At 36.6% G+C, this 23,524-nt stretch overlaps 1 protein-coding gene across 10 annotated transcripts in view; it reads right to left on the bottom strand.

The window, feature by feature from the left end:
• The window catches only part of PTPRD (protein tyrosine phosphatase receptor type D), a gene marked incomplete at both ends in the record, with an annotated part of 413,617 nt that overhangs the window by 310,846 nt on the left and 79,247 nt on the right, over window positions 1–23,524 (bottom strand). For all 10 annotated transcript variants that reach the window (XM_079706279.1, XM_079706285.1, XM_079706286.1 and 7 more), the window contains 2 exons: window positions 1,234–1,375; window positions 4,769–4,914. In XM_079706279.1, the coding sequence (XP_079562405.1) occupies window positions 1,234–1,375; window positions 4,769–4,914 (288 nt within the window). The remainder of the gene's footprint in view (window positions 1–1,233; window positions 1,376–4,768; window positions 4,915–23,524) is intronic.

The raw sequence follows: 23,524 nt of genomic DNA, 5'->3' as shown, positions 1-23,524 counted from the left end.
CAGCATTCTGTTACATGCAATTAAAAGATCTATATCCAGTTGGTCAATATTTCCCCTAACACTTAGTAAGATTTTATAGTACTTAAAGCACATTTTAGGATGTATATATAAATATTCTTTTCTAGACTTCTCAGATTGACTGATTAATTTTGGTACTAAATAGATCTCAAAGAAAATATTTTTGATTGTATAAAACATACAAAGAAAAATACATGCCTCAAAGCGGAGGTGGGGGGGATGGAATGGAGGAGAAATGTTCTCACTCTATATATGTTCCTCTAAGATTATTCAATTATGATCTCTTCTTTCTAATTCCCTTCATCTGAAGAAAGGCTATTTTACTAAGTTGTGGAATCAAGCAAAGCGAAGTTCAAAGCAATACAAAACAAACAGACAAATGCAAGTGTGTATGAGAAAGAAACAAAGGCACAGAGGGTTAGTCTGGAAATGTCAACTACGACGCAAGCCAAATTAGGCAATATTCTTATCTCTACACAAAAGATTGAATTATATATATAACAGAGCATTATTAATCACTAGCCATTATTCTCTAGCACTGTCATTCTAAAGGAAGTGTTGGAAGTAGACACACCGTACTACAGATTTAGCAAGTCATCCCATGCTTTGGGCACACTGCATAAGCCACATAGCTGGAAACACAGAAGGGGACACACTGTTTCCAATCACTTTGCATCAACAGATGTTAGTTCAAGAAATATAAAAGACTGAAACAAAACACTTTTTTGGGACATAAAGAAGAAAGGTGCCTTTCTTGTTCCTGATTCCTCTGCTTAATAAGAACTCATCTTTAGGTAGTAGATATTCCTTTAATTTTGCAAACACCAATGTCAGCTCTGGTAATTTCCAAAAAGTAGTTGCTGACCTAGATATGAAAAATCCACACGCAAGTGAAGCTAACATGCGAAACAGTAGCATACCCTGCTTCCTATCAAGGCTCTTTACCAAAAATCAAATTGGTATCTGGCATTTGAAATCAGCACTTGTTTGGGATTTTCTTTCCTCTCCCCGACTAGCATTTTTTAAGTCCCAGGAGAGAAGGCACCCTCTGTCTATTTAAATAAAGTTTGACCCTAATCAGTATTTTACTTCAATTCATTTCCCATTTAAGTGTCATGACAACTGCAGTCTTTTCAATGATTCTACAAAAGAACACCTGGGACACAGAATTTCAACGACATGACACAAGCAGCAGCCTTGAACTTGAATACTTACCACGTAAAACTGTGAGTCTGGTGGATACACTTATTTCTCCCACGTTATTCGAGGCCACACATTCATAAATTGCCTCATCTCGTGGAGTCCGTAAGGGTTGTATTCTGAGAACTGATCCAGATCCATCGTCAAACTCTATTACCTATTAGAGGAAACAATAGCTGTCACAGGTGTTGTTACTATCATCTGCCTCTCAGCTAAATCTCTTAATGCAGTGGTGAACCAGCCATTAGGCTCAGAATAAACTCAGAAGCATTTTGAGACTGAATTTTGATACAGTGATGAAACAGAATAATTGCTCTAATGTGCTGAATCCTATACTGCAGAATGGAAAGACATGAAACTACATATGCAAAAATGTAGATATCTTGTCTCTACAGAAAACCATCCAGGGTTTAAATATGAAAATATTCTAGTATATGTATCTAGGGCAATGTGACCTTTTTATTAATTTTGCAAGACTTGCTGCTATGATGGATACACTTCTTAAATTATTCTGTCTCTGATAGCACATATGCACATGTGGATCCATTCAGTAATTGGACGATAAGGTGAAGAAATAATGTATGCCACCACTGATAGCTCTTCTGGTTTAAAATGTCTCATCCTGAACAGTACAGATGAGCAAACCATGAAGAGAAACTGCATAAATCTAGTACTTAGGCAGCCAATGAGATGGTTTTCATAGCCCCAGAGACTGATGGCATGCATTAATTTTTCCATAAATCATTCCAGTATTTGTTCTAGCTTAGCATTTTCTGCATCTTTAGGGCATTCTTGCTGTAAAATGGAGGCTTGCTTCACCAGGCAGAAAATTAATGTCCTAAACAGTAAGCCTGAATTCACTATCATTATGGACTCTACTCTGAAACAGTTAAGCAATCCTAGGTATTTGTCACCTAATCAAGTAGTACTTTTAAAAAATGATGTTGATAATATTGATAAATATGCGTACAAAACTGTAGAGTCCTCTACCTGTCTTTTCTATAACTCTGCTGTGTTTTTTCAGCTGTTCACTGAGATGGTGGTTCGTTTTTTTTTTTTGCATTTCCCTATGAATAATATATCCATGTGCTTAAATTGTGAATAAATTAAGAATGCTTTATAAATATATTTACAAGATGATCAATCCCAGATTTTGTGTATAAGGGTCAACATATGGAAAAAAGAGATTGAATGTTTTTAAGATATGGCCACTTCAAGTCCTTTCCGCATCCCATTTACATTCTAAATTCACAGAGATAGTCAAAACATCCCATTTCTCAATGCACCACAATTTATTTTCAACTCTATTAAAAATATCACACACTTTAGAATGAATCTACTATGCATCGTGGGAGAATAAAGTTTCATAGTTACTGGAATCTTTGTCAAATATGCTATAATTAAAATACATACATATATATATATATATTTGAGCATCCTATAGCTTAATGTAGAGAAAGGTTTAAACATCTTTAATACTAATTTAAATTTTGATTTTTTTCAGTTTTATTGAGAAATAATTGACATACATCACTATATAAGGTTTAAGGTGTACAGCATGATGGTCTGATTTACATATATTTTGAAATGATGACCAAAGTAGGTTTAGCTAACATCCATCATCTCATATAGATACAATAAAAGAAGAAATGTTTTTCTACTTATGATGAGAACTCTTAGGATCTACTCTCTTAACTTTTGATTAATTGTTACATGTTATTGCATGCTTACATTTCTGAACTATTTCCTAGGTTTAGACCTATTTTCTTCAACAAACAATATACACATTAGATGCTAATACTGTAATCTCCAATTTGCAAACCCTATTTAACACCCAGTATTAATTATGTACCTACTCTAGGCCAGATGCTATATTTGCCACTGCAGATAGAAGAGGGAACAAAATCAGTCTCACTCATACTCTCGTGGGCTTTAGAAACTAGTGACACCAAAAAATGCAATATACTGCTACAGATATGAAGGATTCACAGCCCAAGACTCAGTACTATTTGATGTAGCCGCTTTGTGTTAAAATAATTTTTTCTGAATGTTTATATGACTCTCATTAGGAATTATGTACTGAGCAGACCTCACGCTTTGAAATGTCTACTGTTATAATTTAAACTTTGTTACAAGAGTTTGTCAAGAAGCCACCATCACTAGCAAGCATGATGTCAAACTTCTCTTTGACAAAAAAGTCAATTTCATTTCAACCAGAAAGTATATGTGCACCAAAAGTCACACACACATCATTTCCTACGACAATGTAGGAAATATTTCTCAAAGATTAAGATATTCTTTTTGTTTATGTTTAAATCACTGTAGGTATCTGATCTTCAAACAAACAAAATTTTAAACTCACCATTTGTAAACTACAGGCCAGATTTCAATTTTCGCCAGTGTAATTATGCTCTTTATGCATTTGGTCCACTTACTGCTCTTTGAGAACTGGTGAGAAATGAATAAACTCACAATGCTCTGAATTTTGTCGTTGCTATGTTTCATTTAACTAGGAATTGTTTTAATTTGCCAAACTGTGAATTAGGCTATAAAGTAGTCAGAAACTCAGGTAAGAGGAGGTGAGCTTTACACTTTGGGTCCATTTGGAGTCTAAGTACTCTCTAAAAATCAATCTATCCTCTTCATATCTTAAGTTACAGGCATGATATTCTGTGCTTCTTCTAATTTTTCTCTATATAGCTTATCACCTATTTTTCTCCTCCAGAATGAGCAAATTTATAAACCATAGGCTCCTTAAAAACACCCAAAATAATATCTGAATTATGTATCATCATCTTCAATGCACTAAGCTTTCCTGAATAAACAAAATCGACTTCATCCGTAGGTTTATCAACTATCAACCTGGTTGGGTATGTTTCTTTCATAGCAGTTCTTCACACTAACACACTGGAGCTAAGTTCCCTTTCTAGTCCATGCTACCTGTAAAACACAGGTGTGAAGTATAGTGGACAACTAAATTTGCTGTCCAGTATCCGTTCCCCTTCTTCCGGATAACAGGAACTTGAATTCCCTTTGGGAAAACACTACTCCCTCATTCCAAGCCATGGGGTTGGATGGAACTGATCTCACTCCCAGTAACTGAGGTAGATTGTGATTAATATAAATGAGTTAGGCTGTACCATCCAGCTGTCCACACAGACTGGTTCAGTGATGAACACGTAACTCAGTAAGAGCCAACAGCACAGAAAGCTCTCACTCGTCCTCTAGTCTTGGATGTGGGAGGATGTGAGACTGCATCTTGCCATCTTAAGGGGAAGCAGTCTGAGGATGAGGTTACAGATGGATGCTAAGAACACTATTTGAGCCCTGGTACAAGCACAACAAAAGTCAGTCATCTGAACCCCCAAATCCCTTTTTAAAAAAGCTGAAGCCATCTAGAGGGAAGTTTTCCATCACATACAACATAAGGAATGGCATATCTCAGTGATTACAACACCCTGTATCAGAGGAAAATAAGCAAGTAACATACAAACCAAAAATTCAGCAGTTACATTCTTCCCCCAGAGAAACAGAACAATGGACCTAATACCTCAAATCTCTGATTGCTGACTTTCTTTCCTTTTTTGTTCCAGACAATTTTAGGTCTTGGGTCTCCTGTCGCTTGGCAAATGAAAGAGGCAACTCCACCAGAGACCCCTGTCTGGTCAACGGGAGTTCGTGTAAACCTTGGAGGTGCTGAAATAAAAAGAAATAAACATCACAATTAGATGGAAAGTGGAAACACAGTCTATTACCCCACTGCCACTGCTCTCTCCAGAGCCCTCAAATACAGACATACATACATACACATATAAATATACAAGGATTATAAAATTAGGAAAGCACCTTTTACATTTGAGGGTAGTTAAAAGCAGAGGGAGGTAACTTTCTGGTGAAGTTATCTGCTAGTGCTTTTATTGCTGAAATCCGTATTAAGGCAGAGGTGCAATAACATTAGAAAAGCAACATCACACATTAATTTTTACTACCAGTATTAAAAAAAATCCAATTTGTCCTCCGTAACAAAATGAGATCATCAATCAAAGTGAGTAAAATTTTAGCTCTTTGCTTTGATGCCGCTATCAGGACATTGCCAGAAAGCAGCAGTGCCACTATTAAAATTAGTGACATTTAAGAGAAATTCTAGGAAATTTTAAAGAGACAAGAAATACAGCCCTGAGTTAGACAGTTTGGCAAGAAATAGAAATAGGATAATATGGTAAAGTGACTCTAACCCAGATACTGTGTGCTGCCTTACTTTCAACTTAACTCCACAATTTGCATAAAAAGATGAGTCAAGAAGCCTCCAAAGTTATAGCAAAAAAAGAATTTCTGTAAAGAAAGATGTAGACTTCAAGATTCTTAAGGATGAAAGGCTAACAGTTGGAGGTTTCTGAAATGTCCTCTGTCTCCTTTAAATGTTCCTAACATACACTTTCCCTCTTAAAAGCCTGCTTGTTATCCACCTGGTATTTCCGGATCTAGAAATCTATTATATGAAAATTCTATAAAATGTAGACAAGTATTTATGGACAAAGATATTAACCATATATTTTATTTACAAAGATTATAAGTACTCAAACATCAATTATTATAGGAATTGATGGTGAGATAAACTGTCAAAATGATGGAACATCATACAAATAGTAAATGTTGTAATTATAAAGTTTTTATTATATGCCACGAGAAATACTTATGACTCAATGGTAAGCCACAAAAGCATCACACAAAATTACAGATGAGAGATATCAGGTAAAGAAAAATGCACCCCAAAAAAGGACAAAATATGCTAAAACATTAACGATGGTGGTTTGGGAGAAGGTGTTTTAATTATTTTTCCTACTCTTCACATTTTTCTTGCTTCTTGGAGTTTTGACAACTATGCTATAGTTGGACATTTTTTAAACTCAAAAACATTTTACTTTCCCATTTTATTTCCTATTTTCTTACCCCTATTACAAATTTTCTCTTCCCTCCGGCCATTTTTCAGTGCTACATCACTGAAACAAGGTTTTAGTAACCATAGCTAAAGTTTAGTTTGAAAACTATCCTTAGATTCTAAGTAAGATGAAAAGAGCAAAGTTCATCATTGTTGGCTCATCACCAGTATTTTCTCCACCTTGTTTTCATGTTTCCCATGTGATGCTCCTGCCGGCCTGTTGGTGTGTGTCCTGACCCTCATCTTGATTTTCCTGGAGTCAGGGAAGCCAGATTTCCTTCTCAGTTCCACCATTTTGTATGTGTAACATCTTGAGGGGGTGCCTAACTTTCCTGTCTCTTAACTGTAAAAATATGAAATGTGAAATAAATTATTTTGCAGAGATCCCTTCCAGTTTTAAGCTATTAACTTCCACGATGAGGGAAAGAAGGGATAAGGGAGGTGAGTGGTATCTTTGTAATGCTGATGCTGGGAAATGAGTCTCCACTTCATCAGGAAATTCAACTTGGTGATAGTAGAATGGGTGAAAACCCAGGTACCTGTTTGTTCAGAAACCCTAGGAATGAAAGTGGGCTCTAAAAACGCTGCTAGATATCACATCCAACAGCATCTCAGGGTAGCAATACAAACTGGATGATTACCAGAACTGTGAGCAATGTTTAAAATGATTTGGAATTGATTAACAGTGAGAGGAATAAAATACGCAGTACACTGATGTCACTGTTCTGTCACAAACAAAAAAGATATTAAAAGTTTTTATGTTTTTCATTCTGCTGTTGCCAACAATGCAAATTGATAATAACCACTCACTTGTCGGCATCTAAATGGAAATTATAATTATGAAATTAAAATTCCTAGGGAGTTTCCCTGGAAAAACAAAATGTATTGCATTGCTATTTTAAGTGGTACAACACTGTCATATTTAGGTACTTTCCTTTTTAAAGTCCATAGCTTAAAAATTGTCAACCCTAAAGGAAAATGAATTTTAACAACCCAGCTTCCCATTTAAGTTCTGTTTTGAAATTTCTCACAAGAATGTATGGACTGGGTGGAGGGCTGTTGCATAAAATGACTATGTACTAATCAGAAATTAAATAAACAAAGAAGGTAGGATGCCAGTTTTGATGCACTGGGATTTTTTTTTTAAGGGAAAGTACCCTATTTCTCATCCTAAAGAATGAAGGAAATTTGAAGATTCTGACAATCTACAAATAGGCAACAGTTACTCAGGAAAGTGCTTCCTAAATACTGAGTGGGGACAGTAAGAAGTCGAATTAATATAAAACCTAGAAGTCTTATTTCTAAGTGGAAAGCATACGAGGCAAGTTCCCATGTTCTCAAAAAGGGATGCAACTATCATTCCAATGTTCAGATGTGTTTTTCTTTTATCTTCATTTTCTGGTCATACCTTACAGTTCTCATGCAAACACTGATAAGTTTAAAGATATGACCACTGGATGCTACTGCAAGGATTTTTTCTTAACTTAATTGATAATTTTACTTTTAAAAAATTTTTATAGGAGTATAGTTGATTTGCAATGTTGTGATAGTTTCAGGTGTACAGCAAAGTGAATCAGTTATACATATATGTATATCCACTCTTTTTCCATTCTTTTCCCATACAGGTCATTACAGAGTACTGAGTAGAGTCCTGTAAGGATTTTATTTCTGAAGATGAAGTCAAGTAATTGAATTAACCTAATGAACTGTGGAAAAATTACTGAAATAACCAGTTAGGATCTGTTTCAGATCTGGGACTGTTTTTCTAAATCCCACTACACCCCACTGTAGTGACTCAGTATTCTTCAAAAAAGCAGCCCGAAAAGGGCCCTTAAATTTATTCTTTAAAAACAAACACACAAAAATGAAACTGATCACGTTACATTTTTTAAAGGCATATCAATTATTTGTACACAGGTTTTTTTTAATTTTAAAATTTTTTTCTAAATATATGTTAAAAAAAAATAGCCTTCACAGACAAGAAAATCATGACTTTCTTACGGGATCTGATGTCAATTTTTCTTTTTTATTATTATCATTATTTTTTTTTTTTTATTGCGGTACGCGGGCCTCTCGCTGCTGTGGCCTCTCCCGTTGTGGAGCACAGACTCCAGACGCGCAGTCTCAGCGGCCATGGCTCACGGGCCCAGCCGCTCCGCGGCATGTGGGATCCTCCCAGACTGGGGCACGAACCCGTGTCCCCTGCATCGGCAGGCGGACTCCCAACCACTGCGCCACCAGGGAAGCCCTGATGTCAATTTTTCTACATTTGTCAACCAAGTCCAAACCATGGAAAGGAGAAATGCCATTACTCTATGATACAAGGTTAACACTCTAGATAATATAGTAAAATCCTTTCAGTAAGCATGTTTGTTGCATAAATAATCACCTTGACTGGTCAGACGCTAACAGTGATGCTGTCAATGCTAGGCAGATGGCCAAAGGAAACAGATGAGAAAGAAAGAAGCCTAAACATAACTCCAACAAATGCTAGAAGCAAGTAAGAATCTTCATTCCCAGAGGGGTCTAACAACACATAGCACCCACTCTCCCTTGTCTCTATCTCAGTTTAACAGAAGAAACTAAATGAGTCTTCTGCCTTCTTTTGTCATGGGTATGTCCAAATTTAAGTCATGCTCTGAAGATGGGAAGAAAGAGAAGAGAACCCATGTAAAAGAATAAAACAAAGACTTCCACTACACAGTCACACACCAGGACAGCCTCAGGTCTTAATAATGAAAGTCCCCATGATTATCCCATGAGATACAACCATAAATATTACGCTTGGTTTAAGAAAATAAAGAACTATCAGGAATGTAAAGACGGAGAGAAAGACATTAAAACTTTACAGTCACCAATATTCAGATAAGTACCTTTCCATTATTGTAGCTAACTGCCATTGCTATCCACCTAGAGCTGCCAACATTGTGCTTTGCAAAATGCATTTCTGCTCAAGCTGGTTTTGACAAATAAGGAGTATGACCTTTTATTAAACTAATGCCAGGCAGAGGTCAGATTACTGTTAGACCCAGAAAGTCTATTTTCTAAATGGAAAATAGAGAAGCTAAACATGCATATGAGTCAGAACAGAGGCATGCTGGATATTCTAGAACGTGTCTGCCATGCTCACGTGCTGTTCAAAGACTGCATTCTCGGGATGCATTCACAGAGCAGACAGGAGCTCCAGGAATCAAGTATATTATTATTTCCTACACAGCTTGAGAGGAGCCACAGGCTGCTGATTGATTTTTCCTTCTAAGAGGTTAGATTGCTTCTTACAAGTATAAGCAATGCACAGTACCTTTAATGCAATGACTGTAATATTTTGATGCCATATCAGGTCTCAAGTTGCTAGGCTTTCTGAAGACAAGATGATAAGCCCAAAGAGCACATAAGGTGATTAAATTCAGGGGACAGAACATACCAAGACCAGCAAATTGCCCTTGACCATCCTTAACAAACTGCTCTATCAAGGACCAAACCTTCCTTTAGTACATTACATTAAGTAGAACTAGACATTAAGTGAGGAGAACCATTGAAGTCCACTCATAGCATCCATGGAAGAAAGGGATTTATGAGAAATTCTTAAAGGTTAAGGAGACGACTCAGGTTTGTGGGAACTTGACTGGCCAACTGAGAATCACTTAAAACAGGTCCCTGGAAAGGACCACATGCTACAAAAGTGAAGATGTGAAATGATGGTGCCGTTTGTCTAATTTAATTCTAATGAATAAGCCACTTCTGCAGACATCAAGGAAATATGTTGCACGGGGAACAAAACTAACAGCATGTAAATAACTGGCTTTGTTTCTTTCAGCTGATTAACATTTCCTTAAACAGAGAGTTTTGATTTTAAAGGGATATTTGTCATAATAATGTACTTAAAATCTTGAAAGGGGCAGGTTAATAATGCTATTAAACGATACTGAGGTAGAGGATGAGGAAATGTTCAGTAAAAATATATAGGTGAAAAAAAAATATATATATATATATACACACATACATATAGTCCTGTCTTTAGGAATCTGCTTCCTCCCTAAAAGGTATCTGTAGAATTTATGAGACTGTCAGGTAACCTCACCTCTGTTCTTTCTTTTTCTGCAACAATCAGGGTGAGGGCTCTGAAGGGAAGCTCAGGAAGAGGGATCTGGAGGTCGGTGAGAAATGCAAAGCATAGGAGGTGAATCCGGGGTGATGCTAAGGGCCATGGCCAGGTCTGAAGGTTTAGGGGGACAAGAGCCATTGTCACAGGGTTTACATTCCCGTCCAGTCACAACACACTCTACTGCCACTGCCCCAAACATAGAAAATGGCCAAAGTTTGTGTAGATGATGGATTTTCTGTTATGATTCATTGTGGTAGGTAGGAAAGTGTGCCCAAGAAAGCAGTACAACTGTACAAGGCTCATGACAAGGGAAGAGGGGGGAGGACCCAGAGTTGATGTTTAACTGTATGGAGGGCCGGGATCCTGGCACAAGACACCAGGCTGGAGTGGTTTCCATGGCAGATGTTCTACATAAACCGGGGCCTGAGGGGACATCTATCCTATCACATGGAATCTGAACAGGGTCACCTCTGACATCCATGGCCAGGATGGACCTTCAAAGTCACACTATTTTTGAGCCATCTATGATATTTTCTTTTTAATACAACTCCACAATCTTTTAACCTTAAAATTTGATTTAAGGAGCATTATACTTCAAAATGGGATAAAGAAATAACTACACTTCAGTGAATTCTATGCACTGGACTAAATGTTTTATATATCTTATATGCAGTGTTTTCCATAGTCCTGTAAGAGTATACCATTACTCCTATTTTATAGAATTTTAGAAATCTTTATAGTACTACATAAATTTAGAAGGAAAGAAAGAGTCGGAGAAAACGGGAAAAAGAAAGGAAGGAAGGCTCACTGAGGTTTAGCGTGAATCATGGACTTTTGATCTAATTGTGAAGTCCTGATATTTTTACTGTGCCAAATTAGAAGATGGAAAGTTACAAAGATGCTGCACAGACAATATGGTATAACTCAATTTATAGTATATTTTCAAATCAAATCTGTTTTAGTTAACCATACAAAGTATACTGGCTGTTTTCTCAAGGGTTTGGTAAGTACTTTGTACTGTATTACAGCAATTATTTTTCACTAGATAAGTGAGAAAGTTCACCCCGAATGCATATGGAAGTTATTTTCCTAACTTCCAGGAGCCGACTGAAATCAGGGATACATAAAGTATGATGCCTGGGCAAGAGACAAAAATCAAAGCCACAAAATTCATAAATAAATCACATAAGTTCCAAATGTAGTATGGTAGAATACTTTTGTATTTTTCTACATATAAGTTCAACTTGTTCATGATGGCAAAAGACAAGAAAGTTCTTGACATCAATTTCCTCTCTTCCTTTTCAAGGCATTTTGACAACATACGCTATGCATGTCTAGACCATTAATTTTTTTAAACATCTTTATTGGAGTGTAATTGCTTTACAATGGTGTGTTAGTTTCTGCTCTATAACAAAGTGAATCAGTTATACATATACATATGTCCCCATATCTCCTCCCTCTTGCGTCTCCCTCCCACCCTCCCTATCCCACCCCTCTAGGTGGTCACAAAGCACCGAGCTGATCTCCCTGTGCTATGCAGCTGCTTCCTACTAGCTAGCTATTTTACGTTTGGTAGTGTATATATGTCCATGCCATTCTCTCACTTCGTCCCAGCTTACCCTTCCCACTCCCTGTGTCCTCAAGTCTATTCTGTATGTCTGCATCTTTATTCCTGTCCTGCCCCTAGGTTCTTCAGAAGCTTTTTTTTTTTTTTTTTAGATTCCATATATATGTGTTAGCATGCGGTATTTGTTTTTCTTTCTGACTTACTTCACTCTGTATGACAGAAACGGAATTGAGTTATTTGTAGATCATTAATTTTATTAAGGCTTCAACTCCCAATTCTCGACTGCTAAAACGATTACTGCAGCATTCTCCCATTGGATAAACAGATGTCTATGCCTCTGTATAACTATCAATATTTAAGGTGACTAATGATGGATATGTATACTAACAGAAAGGAAGGGGAGAAGGAGAAAGGAAAGGAAGAAGAGAGGACAGGAAGATATTTGACTTAATTAAAAGGTATCTCCCACTTGAACTTCTCCTCAATGCCAGGTCCTTATTTCTAATGTTTGCAAGATTACCTAGTAACATCTCAAAATCATTATGCTGAAAACACACCATGCCATCTGCCTTCCCAATCCTACTTCTCTTCCTAAGTTTCCATGTTTGTTTGTGGCACTCCCATTCTCCCTAACACTCAGCCCTGCTGCTTCAGCCTCTTCTTTGTCTTCTTGTCCTTTGCCTCACTATCATTCAATTATTACGTCCTATAGGTTCTGCTTCTAATATGTCCCACTCCTCTTTGTTTTTTAATGTCTAATAACAATGACCATGATTCTCCCTTTAAGCTGGACATTAGAGTCACTTGGGAACCTTAAAAAAGTAAAAAGCTATAGGTGCTCAGACCCCTCCCCAGACCAATTAAAATAGAAAATCAGTGGGTGAGGCTGGGTGATTAATTTCAAAAGATGCCAATGATCAGCCAGGATTGAGAATCACTGAATAATATCATGATATCTGTGCTTTCCCTTCCAGTCACCCTAACTTCAAGTTTTTACTGCTACAATCAATATTACCAATTACTGCTGATCCGATCCTTCTTTTCCTTTTCATTCTTATTCTTCCAGGGTTTGTTAAACGCATCTATGATTAAAGCTCTTTTCCACTCAAAATAAATAAATAAATAAACAAACAAGCTTTAATAGCTAACTGCTGCCAAATAAATCAGAAATTCTGTTTGCGTTTTAAGACCTTTCAGAGCTGCTGTTGACCTACTTTCCCAAATATGTTTCTACTATCGCCCATCAGGAACCTGTAATTCCCTGCCTCGATGCCTTGGTATAAGCTGTTCCCTTATATAAAATGCCTTCTCCCACATTTTAAAATTTATAGAATTTACCCATTTTTCAATCCCAAATTAAATATATGAAGTTTTCTTTGATCCTCCCATCTGGATAAGATCCACTATTCTTTTAACTCTCTTATCATACTTTTTGTATCTCTCCTATGAGTTAAAGCAGTCTATCATTTATTACAGGTATTTTATACATATGTATTTCTCTCTCTGCTCCTTAACTGAACCCTGAGAAAAGCATCTGCGACCTGGTCATCTCTGAAATCTCGTAACTCCTAATCCCACCAGGCACATAGTAAGTGTTCAATACACACTTAGACGTGATAAAAGGCTCTCCAAGGTACTATACCCTCTAATCTTTTTTTTTTTTTTTGCTGTACGTGGGCCTCTCACTGTTGTGGCCTCTCCCGTTGCGAAGCACAGGCTCCGGACGTGCAGGCTCAACGGCCATGGCTCACGGGCCCAGCCGCTCCGCAGCATGTGGGATCTTCCTGGACCGGGGCACGAACCCATGCCCCCTGCATCGGCAGGCGGACTCTCAACCACTGCGCCACCAGGGAAGCCCTACCCTCTAATCTTTGACTATACACTTTTCAGTACTTACAATGCATAATATTGTTGTAAACATGATAACTGTGCTTCCACTTGAATTATATTTGCTTAGAGCTTGATAAATTAGCTGAAGAAACAAACTTCAAGTAATATACATTGACACGGCAAAATACTGATGTGACATGGTGGGAGACTAATGGATCCATACCAGGCCCAAAGTTGGCAAAATACAGCATATCCAAATCACAGATTCATGCGTCCTACTGTAGGACTCAATTCAGATGAAGTATAATGTAATACAACAGATCTCACCTCTTTTATGAATATCATTGTACCTCATTGTTACCACAGAGCTCTCCTATTTTCTGCCACTTTTAGTTTTTTTTAAATAAATTGACTTTATTGTTCTGACTGCACATTTTTATTATAAGTAAATTAGAAAACTTAAATAAATTAAAGGAAGGCATTTTAAAACATTCTAATGGTTATTGTTTTGATGAATGGCTTTTAAGAATTTTTCTATGTCCGCTTAACATATACTGTCTACAAAAAAGGAGATTATACTGTATGATTATTTTATAGCTTGCATTTCACTTAAAATATATTGTGAATATATTTTATATCAATAAATATTTAAATGGAAAAGGCTTTTATATTATAAAGCATATAGATATATTTTAATTTACTATTAAACATTTAGGTTGTTTCCAATTTTTTAGTGTTATAAAAGTGCTTCAGTGATTATTCTTGTATTTATATCCCTACACATATATGTCATTCCTATATGTGATTCATTCTTACATGTAAAACTAACATGTATGATGCATTCCTATATGTAAAATTAAAGAATTAGAAAACTATACATTTCTAAGGCTTTTTATACACTTTAACAAGTTATGCTAAAAAACTCACATAGTCACAGGAGGAATAAATATGAGTGTCCAATTACCTAGACCATTGCCAAAGCTGAAAATTAGCACTTAATCACTGGCAAAATTTTTATCCTTTTTAGTTAAACAGAGGGATAGAAGGTAGAGGTCAGAGGGTGATCAGTATAGAGGAAAAAACTGGAAAATTTACACCTTAAAAATGAATCCTCTTCAGACACTCCTCAAATCCTGCCTTTTCCATTTCCCCTTGGGATGAAAGAATGTAAGAGGAATACTTAGTGGTGAATACTTAAAGACCAATGAAGAAAGAGGAGAAGGAAGAAGAAAAACTATCTATCAACATGAAACTATTGAAAGTAGTATTTAAATGCTATAGAAAATAATTTTCGATTTAAAAAAGTCAAGACATTCACGTCCATCTTAGTCTTTCAAATTGTTTTTCAAAAAACAATTAAGATGAGGTTTCCTATGAATTAGTCAGTGCACAGTAGTAAAATAAATTTGCTTGTCTTATTTCAAAATATATTAATACCCGGATCATAAACACTTATTTTACAGCCGTAAAAGTTGTGCAGTCTCACTACCGTAACTTTTTATTTAACATACAGCCATGGGATATTATGACCAAAACAAACAATCCTCTATATTCGCTGTGTCTGGGCCATAAAACTTCTCTGAACTATCGACATGCTTAGTAAGGCCGACCATCTGTTTCCGTGTAAGACACTCACTGTAACCACTGGTTTAGCAACACACATTTTAGAAAGGCGTGCCAGTGGTCCAGAATCACTCTTTTTTTTTTTTTTTTTTTTTTTTTTTTTTTTGCATTACGTGGGCTTCTCACTGCTGTGGCCTCTCCCGTTGCGGAGCACAGGCTCTGGACATGCAGGCCCAGCAGCCATGGCTCACGGGCCCAGCCGCTCTGCGGCATGTGGGATCTTCCCAGACCGGGGCACGAACCCGTGTCCCCTGCATCGGCAGGCGGACTCTCAACCACTGCGCCACCAGGGAAGCCCCAGAATCACTCTTAAGATAGAATCAGCGAAGCCATTCTTACCATTCCTTATGCCAGACTCATGCATCCTTAATGAAAACATGTTATCAGCAGCACTATTTATATATTCACTTAACATTTTCCACTTGAAGCCTCTGGGTTCACGTACTACCTACTTATGCATTCAAAATACCAGGCATTTTGACCAGGCATCCGTTTTCATTCAGTAGAGTGATAAAGGCCCTTACACTGAAACAGATGAAAAGTCATGAAATCTCTCTGGCTCATTCATAAAGATGTAGGCAAATGACACAATATTTATTGCCTTTTTCCACATTTCCTCTAAATGGTAATGTACTCACGAGGCTATTTAACACAGGTACCGTATTTGACAAAAAAGAAACTCTACCGACCCTTTAGCATCTTTCTGTAGTTAGTTTTCAAAGCAGATTCATTTACATCATTCACTGCTAATTTACTCATTAACCATAATTTATCACATCAGATGTGCTGATCATCATTAAAAGTAATCATTTATTCCTCCTTCTAACCTGCTGCTTATCATGTACCTGCAAATTGGATCACACAGGAGAAAGGTAATTGGATTATTTGAAAAAAGGACATGAAAACACACATAATTTAAGTGGCAAAGAAAGGGGGCAAAATGACAAAACAATGTCATCTTTGGCCTTTTTTCATCAAATTCTTTCCAAATTTTATGTTACTAAATTCCAGAATATTGATTCTATTACCTCCCCTCTAAGAAATTTCCAATATATCAACTATGTGAATTTTGTTTTATTGTTTTTTAAGGAAACTAGAGTGAAATGCTGTACTGGCTTCACTTTAGAGACCAGTAGCAAACCAGTTCCACAAAGAGATCTACCGATGTCACTGTAAGTGCTGAAAAGCTTTGAGCTGACATGAACTGCTATAACTCCCATCTTCTAACCAAGGTTAGGTGTTACCACAACTGGCAAAAGCCTGGATAATTTCTTGTAAGATAGATCCATCTTCTAGGAATAAATGTGACCACAATTTTTCATCTATCAATTTCATACTGTTAAGTTAGCAAGGTAGTTTGGGAAATGCAGGTATCTGAAATATTCCCAGTAGCTATAACATGGAAAGGGTACATGTGCAAACACATGTGCATACTTTCAGTGAGTGGTAAAACAGATTGCAAAATGAAGTTCAAACATATCTACTGGAGAAATTTAGAAGGAGTATCATAAGAAAACCTTGTTTACAGACAAAGTAGCATCTCTACAGATACACTGTTTTCATGTGTTACAAAAGCATTTTGTCTAGAACAGAATATTGTGGAAAATGAGCTGCCAGAGTTTTTATTACAAAGGCAATGTTAACTGTAAATATAGAGTTTTATAATAAGTATATTTCCTAAAGAAAGTCCATAATTAATACTACCTTCCAAATAAATGACGTTATGATTTTTAAGTGTTTCAAAGATGAAACACTTGAAAATTTCATTGTTTAAAAATATTTCCTTCGAATTCAGTGTTTTAAGGGGCACTACCATTTGTTAATAGGTTCGTAGATACCTAGTGGATAAAAATATAAAAGATAAAAATGCAAAACAATGAAAAAATTGACTTGCCTAGATACCAGAATTGCTTTAGACTGATTGTGATTTTAAAAATATATTTGAAAAACACCCAGCATTATTCACATTTGAACCAATACTCTGCTAGAGATCATGATATTCTAAGTTTAAAAGGCCTATGTCATAGCTTCATTCTGTGTAATGCCTAGCTTACTGTAGATATTCGATACCTTTTAAATAAAGTACTATTATTTTTGGATGTATGGATAATTTAGATATGAATCTATATCTTTCCACTAATTTTCCACTAAATTAGATTTTTTTTAAAAAATTCACTTCTCTGTAGACTCAGAGCCAAAAATTATTTGGCGAAGATTTCTAGGATTCCAAATACTCTCATTCAATATTAGGTAACTATTTTAGAACCAATAACAATTTGTAGGATAATAAAAACACTCATTTTCTGATATCCTTCCAACTGAACACATGTAGCAAGCAAAAGAGTGGCATTTATTTTACATATTAAATCCATCCTTTCTAAAATAAGATTAGTTTTTTTAGAGTTAAGAGAAAGAATTAATATCCATACAAGCAAGTTGGATATGAGGAAAGTGTTCCTTCCATAAGATGTCTCACTGAGCTTAATCTTGCTAACCATGATTGATCTGTGCATTCTCAAAAAGAGTGGCCGGCCACTCGCCCATTCTCAAATTCTACCCAGTGAGCTATTTGGGGGTACAAAAGATGGAAAGCATGACAACTGGTTCTGTGCTAGGGCTGTGAAGTCATGTACCAGCAAGCAATGATAATAATAGATGATCACCCAGGGCCATGGACGGGCCCTGTCCACACAGAAAACTCAAGTTGACATTAATTGGATCCTGGCACAGAGAGAATAGTGTACAATCCCTTGGTTTGTAGATGAAAATAAACCTTTAAAGAACTTTAATGAGTGCTAGATGGACAGAGTATAATACAATAATGAAATTCTCGCTCTTTTTTTTTTTTAAGCTACATCTCCGTCAAATAACCCCATCAGCATTTCCATGACAGCATGTTAAATCTGAGGAGGAAATGTCTCATTCTTGCCTCCTGTGAACTGAAACACACACACACTACAAATTTAGAAAGCCAACAAAAGGAGGGGGAGGGACCTTTTTTGTCCCATCCTCACTGAAATCTGTTATGCTCTGGCAAGTCCTTTTGTTCCCATTTTCCGAATAGCATAGGATTTACCTACATAAATATCCATCTCACCTCACCTGGTTTAAAAAAAAAAAAAAAGGTAACACTTGAATCTAGACACAAGGTTACACTACTCAAATATTATGCAAACACTTTTCAGTTGAATTAATTTTCAAATATCCAGTCCCTTATTTGTATCCCTGGGCAGTGCAGCCTCTGGTACCAGCTCATTTTGGTGCCGATTATGCATGCTTTTCCAGAGAAACACATTATCTGAGCCCCAGGAAGATGGGAGGCATTCCAAAACAGCACAGACAGTGAGGACCTTTATTTGCCAACTAACTTTTTTCCCCCATTCTCTAATTTACAACTCAGGGTGTTAAAGAAGAACACAAAGGGTTTTCCCACACAGAAATAACCTTTATGAAAAACCTGCAAACGAGATCTTAATTACACTATTTACCAATACAGACTGCATGACGACATAAACTGCAACATTTCTTGCTGCAGCTTGCTTTCTTTTTTTCCTAATTTAACTGTTGCAGGCAACGTCATAGCAATTTAAGTTGGCTTTGTGACAAATTATGAGGACACTTATTTTAGAAGGAAAATCAACCAATAATGACTGCCTTGGCGCATGGCTTTTGTTCAGAGCATAAACAGAAGCTGTGGCTGACAGCTGATGGACCCAGTCCCCTGCTATCCTTAGAACACATTTGCAGATACCCAAGGCCTCTTGCCAGATTGAGGCATGTAGTAGCCTCCCTTTCCATCCAACAGGGCTGCACTGACCAGCTTATGCTGAATACAATCAAAGGACACTGTTTTAGGACCTCCTACAAGGTTGGGCCTAGCTTTAGATGCTAAAAATACTGTTTTAATTATTAACAGTTCCAACAAGGCAATAACAATGGCCTTTTAGCATCATTCTAAACTATCAAGGTATAACCCCAAGCACTTCAAGTTTTAGACACATGCCCAAAAGTGTTTTTGTTAGTGACCCCAGATCATTAGGAATGGAAGAAAATGCTTCTTTTGTATTTGTGTAACAGGAGCATTTGTGAATACATGCCAGGCCACATGTGAGAATCTGGATGAACTTCATTTTCCAGAATTAGAAAAAGGGGCTGTAGATTATCCTGGGATAAGCTTTTATCCAACACCAAATGAAAAGATAAAGGCTCCGGGATGCCGAAAGTTAAGCGATGCATGCTACTTCTTTCTCTGAATCATTATATAACTAGCCATAGTCACTAATTTAATCAAAGGAAATGTTGCTTTAAAGTTCTCTGCAGCACCTTTGTCAAATTTTACTGTCTGAAGTCTTTGGTAACCTAGTGAGAGTTCCAGCTGCTTTTTGAGGTGGATCTAAAAATGCCATGAAAGTAGATCTCCTTTCAAAGCTGGGAGGGAAAAAACAAAATGAAAGAGGAGTCTAAAGGGATGGACTGCAATTAATAATCAAATATGTATCAGTTACTCTAATTCATTAAATAAATGGCCTTTGGGGTTGTCAGAGTGTCTTTTTAGGCAAAATAAACTATAGAGAAAGATAAAACCAGTGTTTAAAATTTGCAAAGCAAAGCAGTCCCAACACTTACAGAGACCGAACTAAAAATGGAAAGCATTTGGGAATACAGACATTATTTTTTAAAGAGTCCATATGAAGGCTACACACCCCTTTATTAATCAGCCAAAGGTTTTAACAGCCCAACTGCTTCTACCAGTGCCATGAACTCTCATACATTCCCACATGCTGCATCTGCCTTAAGGATCCCATTCACTCCTGTAGTGTGCCTTTCTTCCTTCCCATGCTAAATGGTTGAGCCTTTCCTGAGAAAATCACAGCAGTGTAAGGGCTAGAGCCATTGCAAATTCATGATCTACAGCCTCAGTGGGACCCTATGCCACCTCTCAATTATCTGCCCACCCTTCACCACTCTCCAGAAGTCTGCCCTGTACTGGCCTCTCCCCTCCAAGAGATTGATGATGCTCTTGCCTCCTACTTCAAGAGAGAAAATAATGCCATCCAGTGTGAACTTGATGGCAGCCACATCCTATCCACTGTACAAGAATTTCTAACACAGAGACAATTTTTCCCTTCAGTTTATCCTCTTCCAGACCAATTGCTTCACTTGTTTTTCTAATCCCCCTCTCACCATCATAAACAATTTGCTATATCAATTGTCCCTGCTCTGTACACAATCAACATCTTCAGTCTCTCCCTAATAGTTACTTCCCTTTAGAACCAGGATCTCTTCCAACTGATATATTGAGTCAAATCATTCTTTCTTTAGATTCCCATGGGGAGAGGGAAGTCGGGAGGGGCAAGATAGGGATAGAGGGTCAACAGGTACAAACTACTATGTATAAAACAAATAAACTACAAGGATATATTGTACAGCACAGGTATTATGGCCAATATTGTATAATAACTGTAAATGGAATATAATCTACAAACATTTTGAATCACTACATTATACACCTGAAAATGACATAATATTGGAAATCAACTATACCCCCCGAAAAAATGCTGCATCCCAGGAATCCCCACAGTCCCTGGAGAAATAGGAAGGCTGGATGACCCTAGCTCAGACCTTGCCAAACAGAGTCAATTACTCCCTACTCTATACTACTGTGTTCCTTTTAAATATTTCCATTGCTGCACATTTCATACTACTTATATTTTGTTCATCTTCCCTCTCCCCTGCTAGTCTGTAACACACACACAAAAAAAAGGCATGACCTGTAAGGCACTCCTCTAATATGTAACTTTAACCAAGGATTATTCCTCAAATGAAGTTTACTGAATTACCAGTGATTTTAGGGGATTCAAGAATATACCTTTTGTATATGAATATATTTTGGTTATGGCCAAAATGCAGGGGAAAAATACATATAAATTAGGTACCTACTGAAAGAAATTATTGGCTAAAGTCTATGAATATAAGTTAGGGTATATAGATAGATAGAAAGACAGACAGATAGACAAAGATAGAAAGAATATACACACACACACAAAGATTTTATTCCTTCTATCAAATTCAAACACTGATGGATATTTTAAAAGATTTTCACTTCTTCATAAGTACTAAGGGTTGTAATAAAGAAAAACTACCTTACTGAAGTAACCAATAATCATTCTTGGTAAAAAATAAACTTAATACATGAATATGGTAATTGGTTTCCCTTCCTATATACTTAAACACATCCTTGCATTTTAGCCATGAGGATGGTATTATTATTCAAGATCATTAACTTGCCAGGTCTGCTTCTCAAGTTGATCCTGGTATGTGATATTATTAGTTCTCCCTCTCTTCTCTCTCTCTCTCTCTTTTTTTTTTTTTCCTGTTATCTAGTATCTTAATGGGTCTTTTTCTTTTTAAAGCAAATTTTTTTTCTTTTTAAAGCAAAACAATTTCACATATTCACACATAGAACAATATGAATTTATTCAAGATCCCTAAGCATAATTTGGAAAGGTAATTGGAATTATATTAATGATAAGCAAGCAATGAGAATAAAAATAAATGATCAATAGTTTAAAAAAATAAAACAATTAAGGAAAATTGAGAATATGTTTATCACCAAGTGATAAATCCAGCCCAGTTGAGGAAGTACTCAATTCTCTGGTTATCCAAAAATGCATGGAAGGTTTTATAAGTAGGGAGATTTCACATGTGCTGTTTTTCCTAAAGCACCCAAATAATCTACGAATACAATCTCTGCTTTACTCCCCTGTCCCTGTGGGAAAATTTATGAGTAGAATGCATACTTTAATGGCAGAAAGGCTAATGTGCCTTTTGGGGCCAGAATTTATTATAATTTAGGGTTGAAATAGCAAAGCGCTCAGCAACACAATTTGCTTTTAAATGCACAATGATCCCCTCACTCCCAAATTATAAAAAGCATTTTCCAGAAATAGTGAGCTTTGTTTTACCCACTTTAGATACTGAACTTCTAAACTTTAAATTTTAAGCAACAATAATAGGAATATGAAGGTATACACATCAAAACATAAAGGGGATTAAAAAGCTTTGAAAAAGTCAATCAATGATGAATGAGCAGATATATTTCAGTCACTACCAAATGGCCCTGGAAATGCCACATACGTGAACTTTTTCACAATTTTCACATTTCTTTTACTCCCTGGAGCATGAACCCTCTTGACACTTTCTATCTCCTTGAAATTATTTTTTTGCTTTTTTTTAATATCCCTTTCACCGCCCCTCTTTTATATTATCACAACTTTGACAGGACTTGCTTATCTCTTGATGTGCTTTATTTAGAAAGACTCCTTGCTGCTGGTCATCCCAGACTCATGCAATCCATTTAACTGACAGTACTGTTTAGTGAAAGGACAGCTGCAATCAGGCCATGATCCTGCTCAAGAATCTTCAATGGCTCCCTAGTATTGCCTACTTAATATATGGCCAGAAGCTTTGCTGAAAGAATTAATTAAACATAATCTTATATGTTAGGTCCCTAATTTGCCTGACATGACCACAATTCTTACTACTGACAAATGTGTCAGAGACTTTGCCAAAAACATCATAATTTCATTACATTTTATTTCAAAATACTGAGCACAGCCACCTGCAACAGAATCACCTTTTGTTGCTTATAAAAAACACATATTGTATGTTTCAGTCCAGATTTGAATCAGAACGTCAGAGAAAGGGCTGGGAATCCGTGTTGCTAATACCTCCAACAGATGATGTTTAAGCATACTAAAATTTTAGAACTTTTTGTGTATTTGTTAAGATTGCCATTCTTCCGAAATAATTTCACCAAAACATCTGCTTCTTGAAAGCCTATTCCTCCTTCAAGGCTATCCCAAATGTCCTCTCCTGGGTGAGGTCTTCTCTGATCCCTAATCAAATATGATTTCTAAGGATTCTGAACTCCTTTATCACTGTTTGACCTCTCTCATGGCGAGACGCAGATTTACTTTGAGCTTAAGGAAGCTTAAGCTTCAGGGCCCTTCACTTGCATAGACCTCGCATGTCACACTGGCATGAACAAATGCTTTGTAAAATTTGCAGTAATCAGATAATTCAGCCCCAATCACTCTAACACTATTCATACTCCCTGCTTCATGCAGAGTAGTGTTAGAGAGGCTATAGGCAACTTTGGAGGGGTCCAGTTAGGGAAGGTAAATCGGGATACATTTAGTTTGGATTTATCAGAATATATGATTGTGGTTCATGGCTCAGT

Source organism: Hyperoodon ampullatus, assembly GCF_949752795.1.
Source record: "Hyperoodon ampullatus genome assembly, chromosome: 6".
NCBI classification, from domain to species: domain Eukaryota; kingdom Metazoa; phylum Chordata; class Mammalia; order Artiodactyla; family Ziphiidae; genus Hyperoodon; species Hyperoodon ampullatus.
Note: the sequence above shows the minus strand (reverse complement) of the source record. Positions and strands in the feature narration are given on the sequence as shown.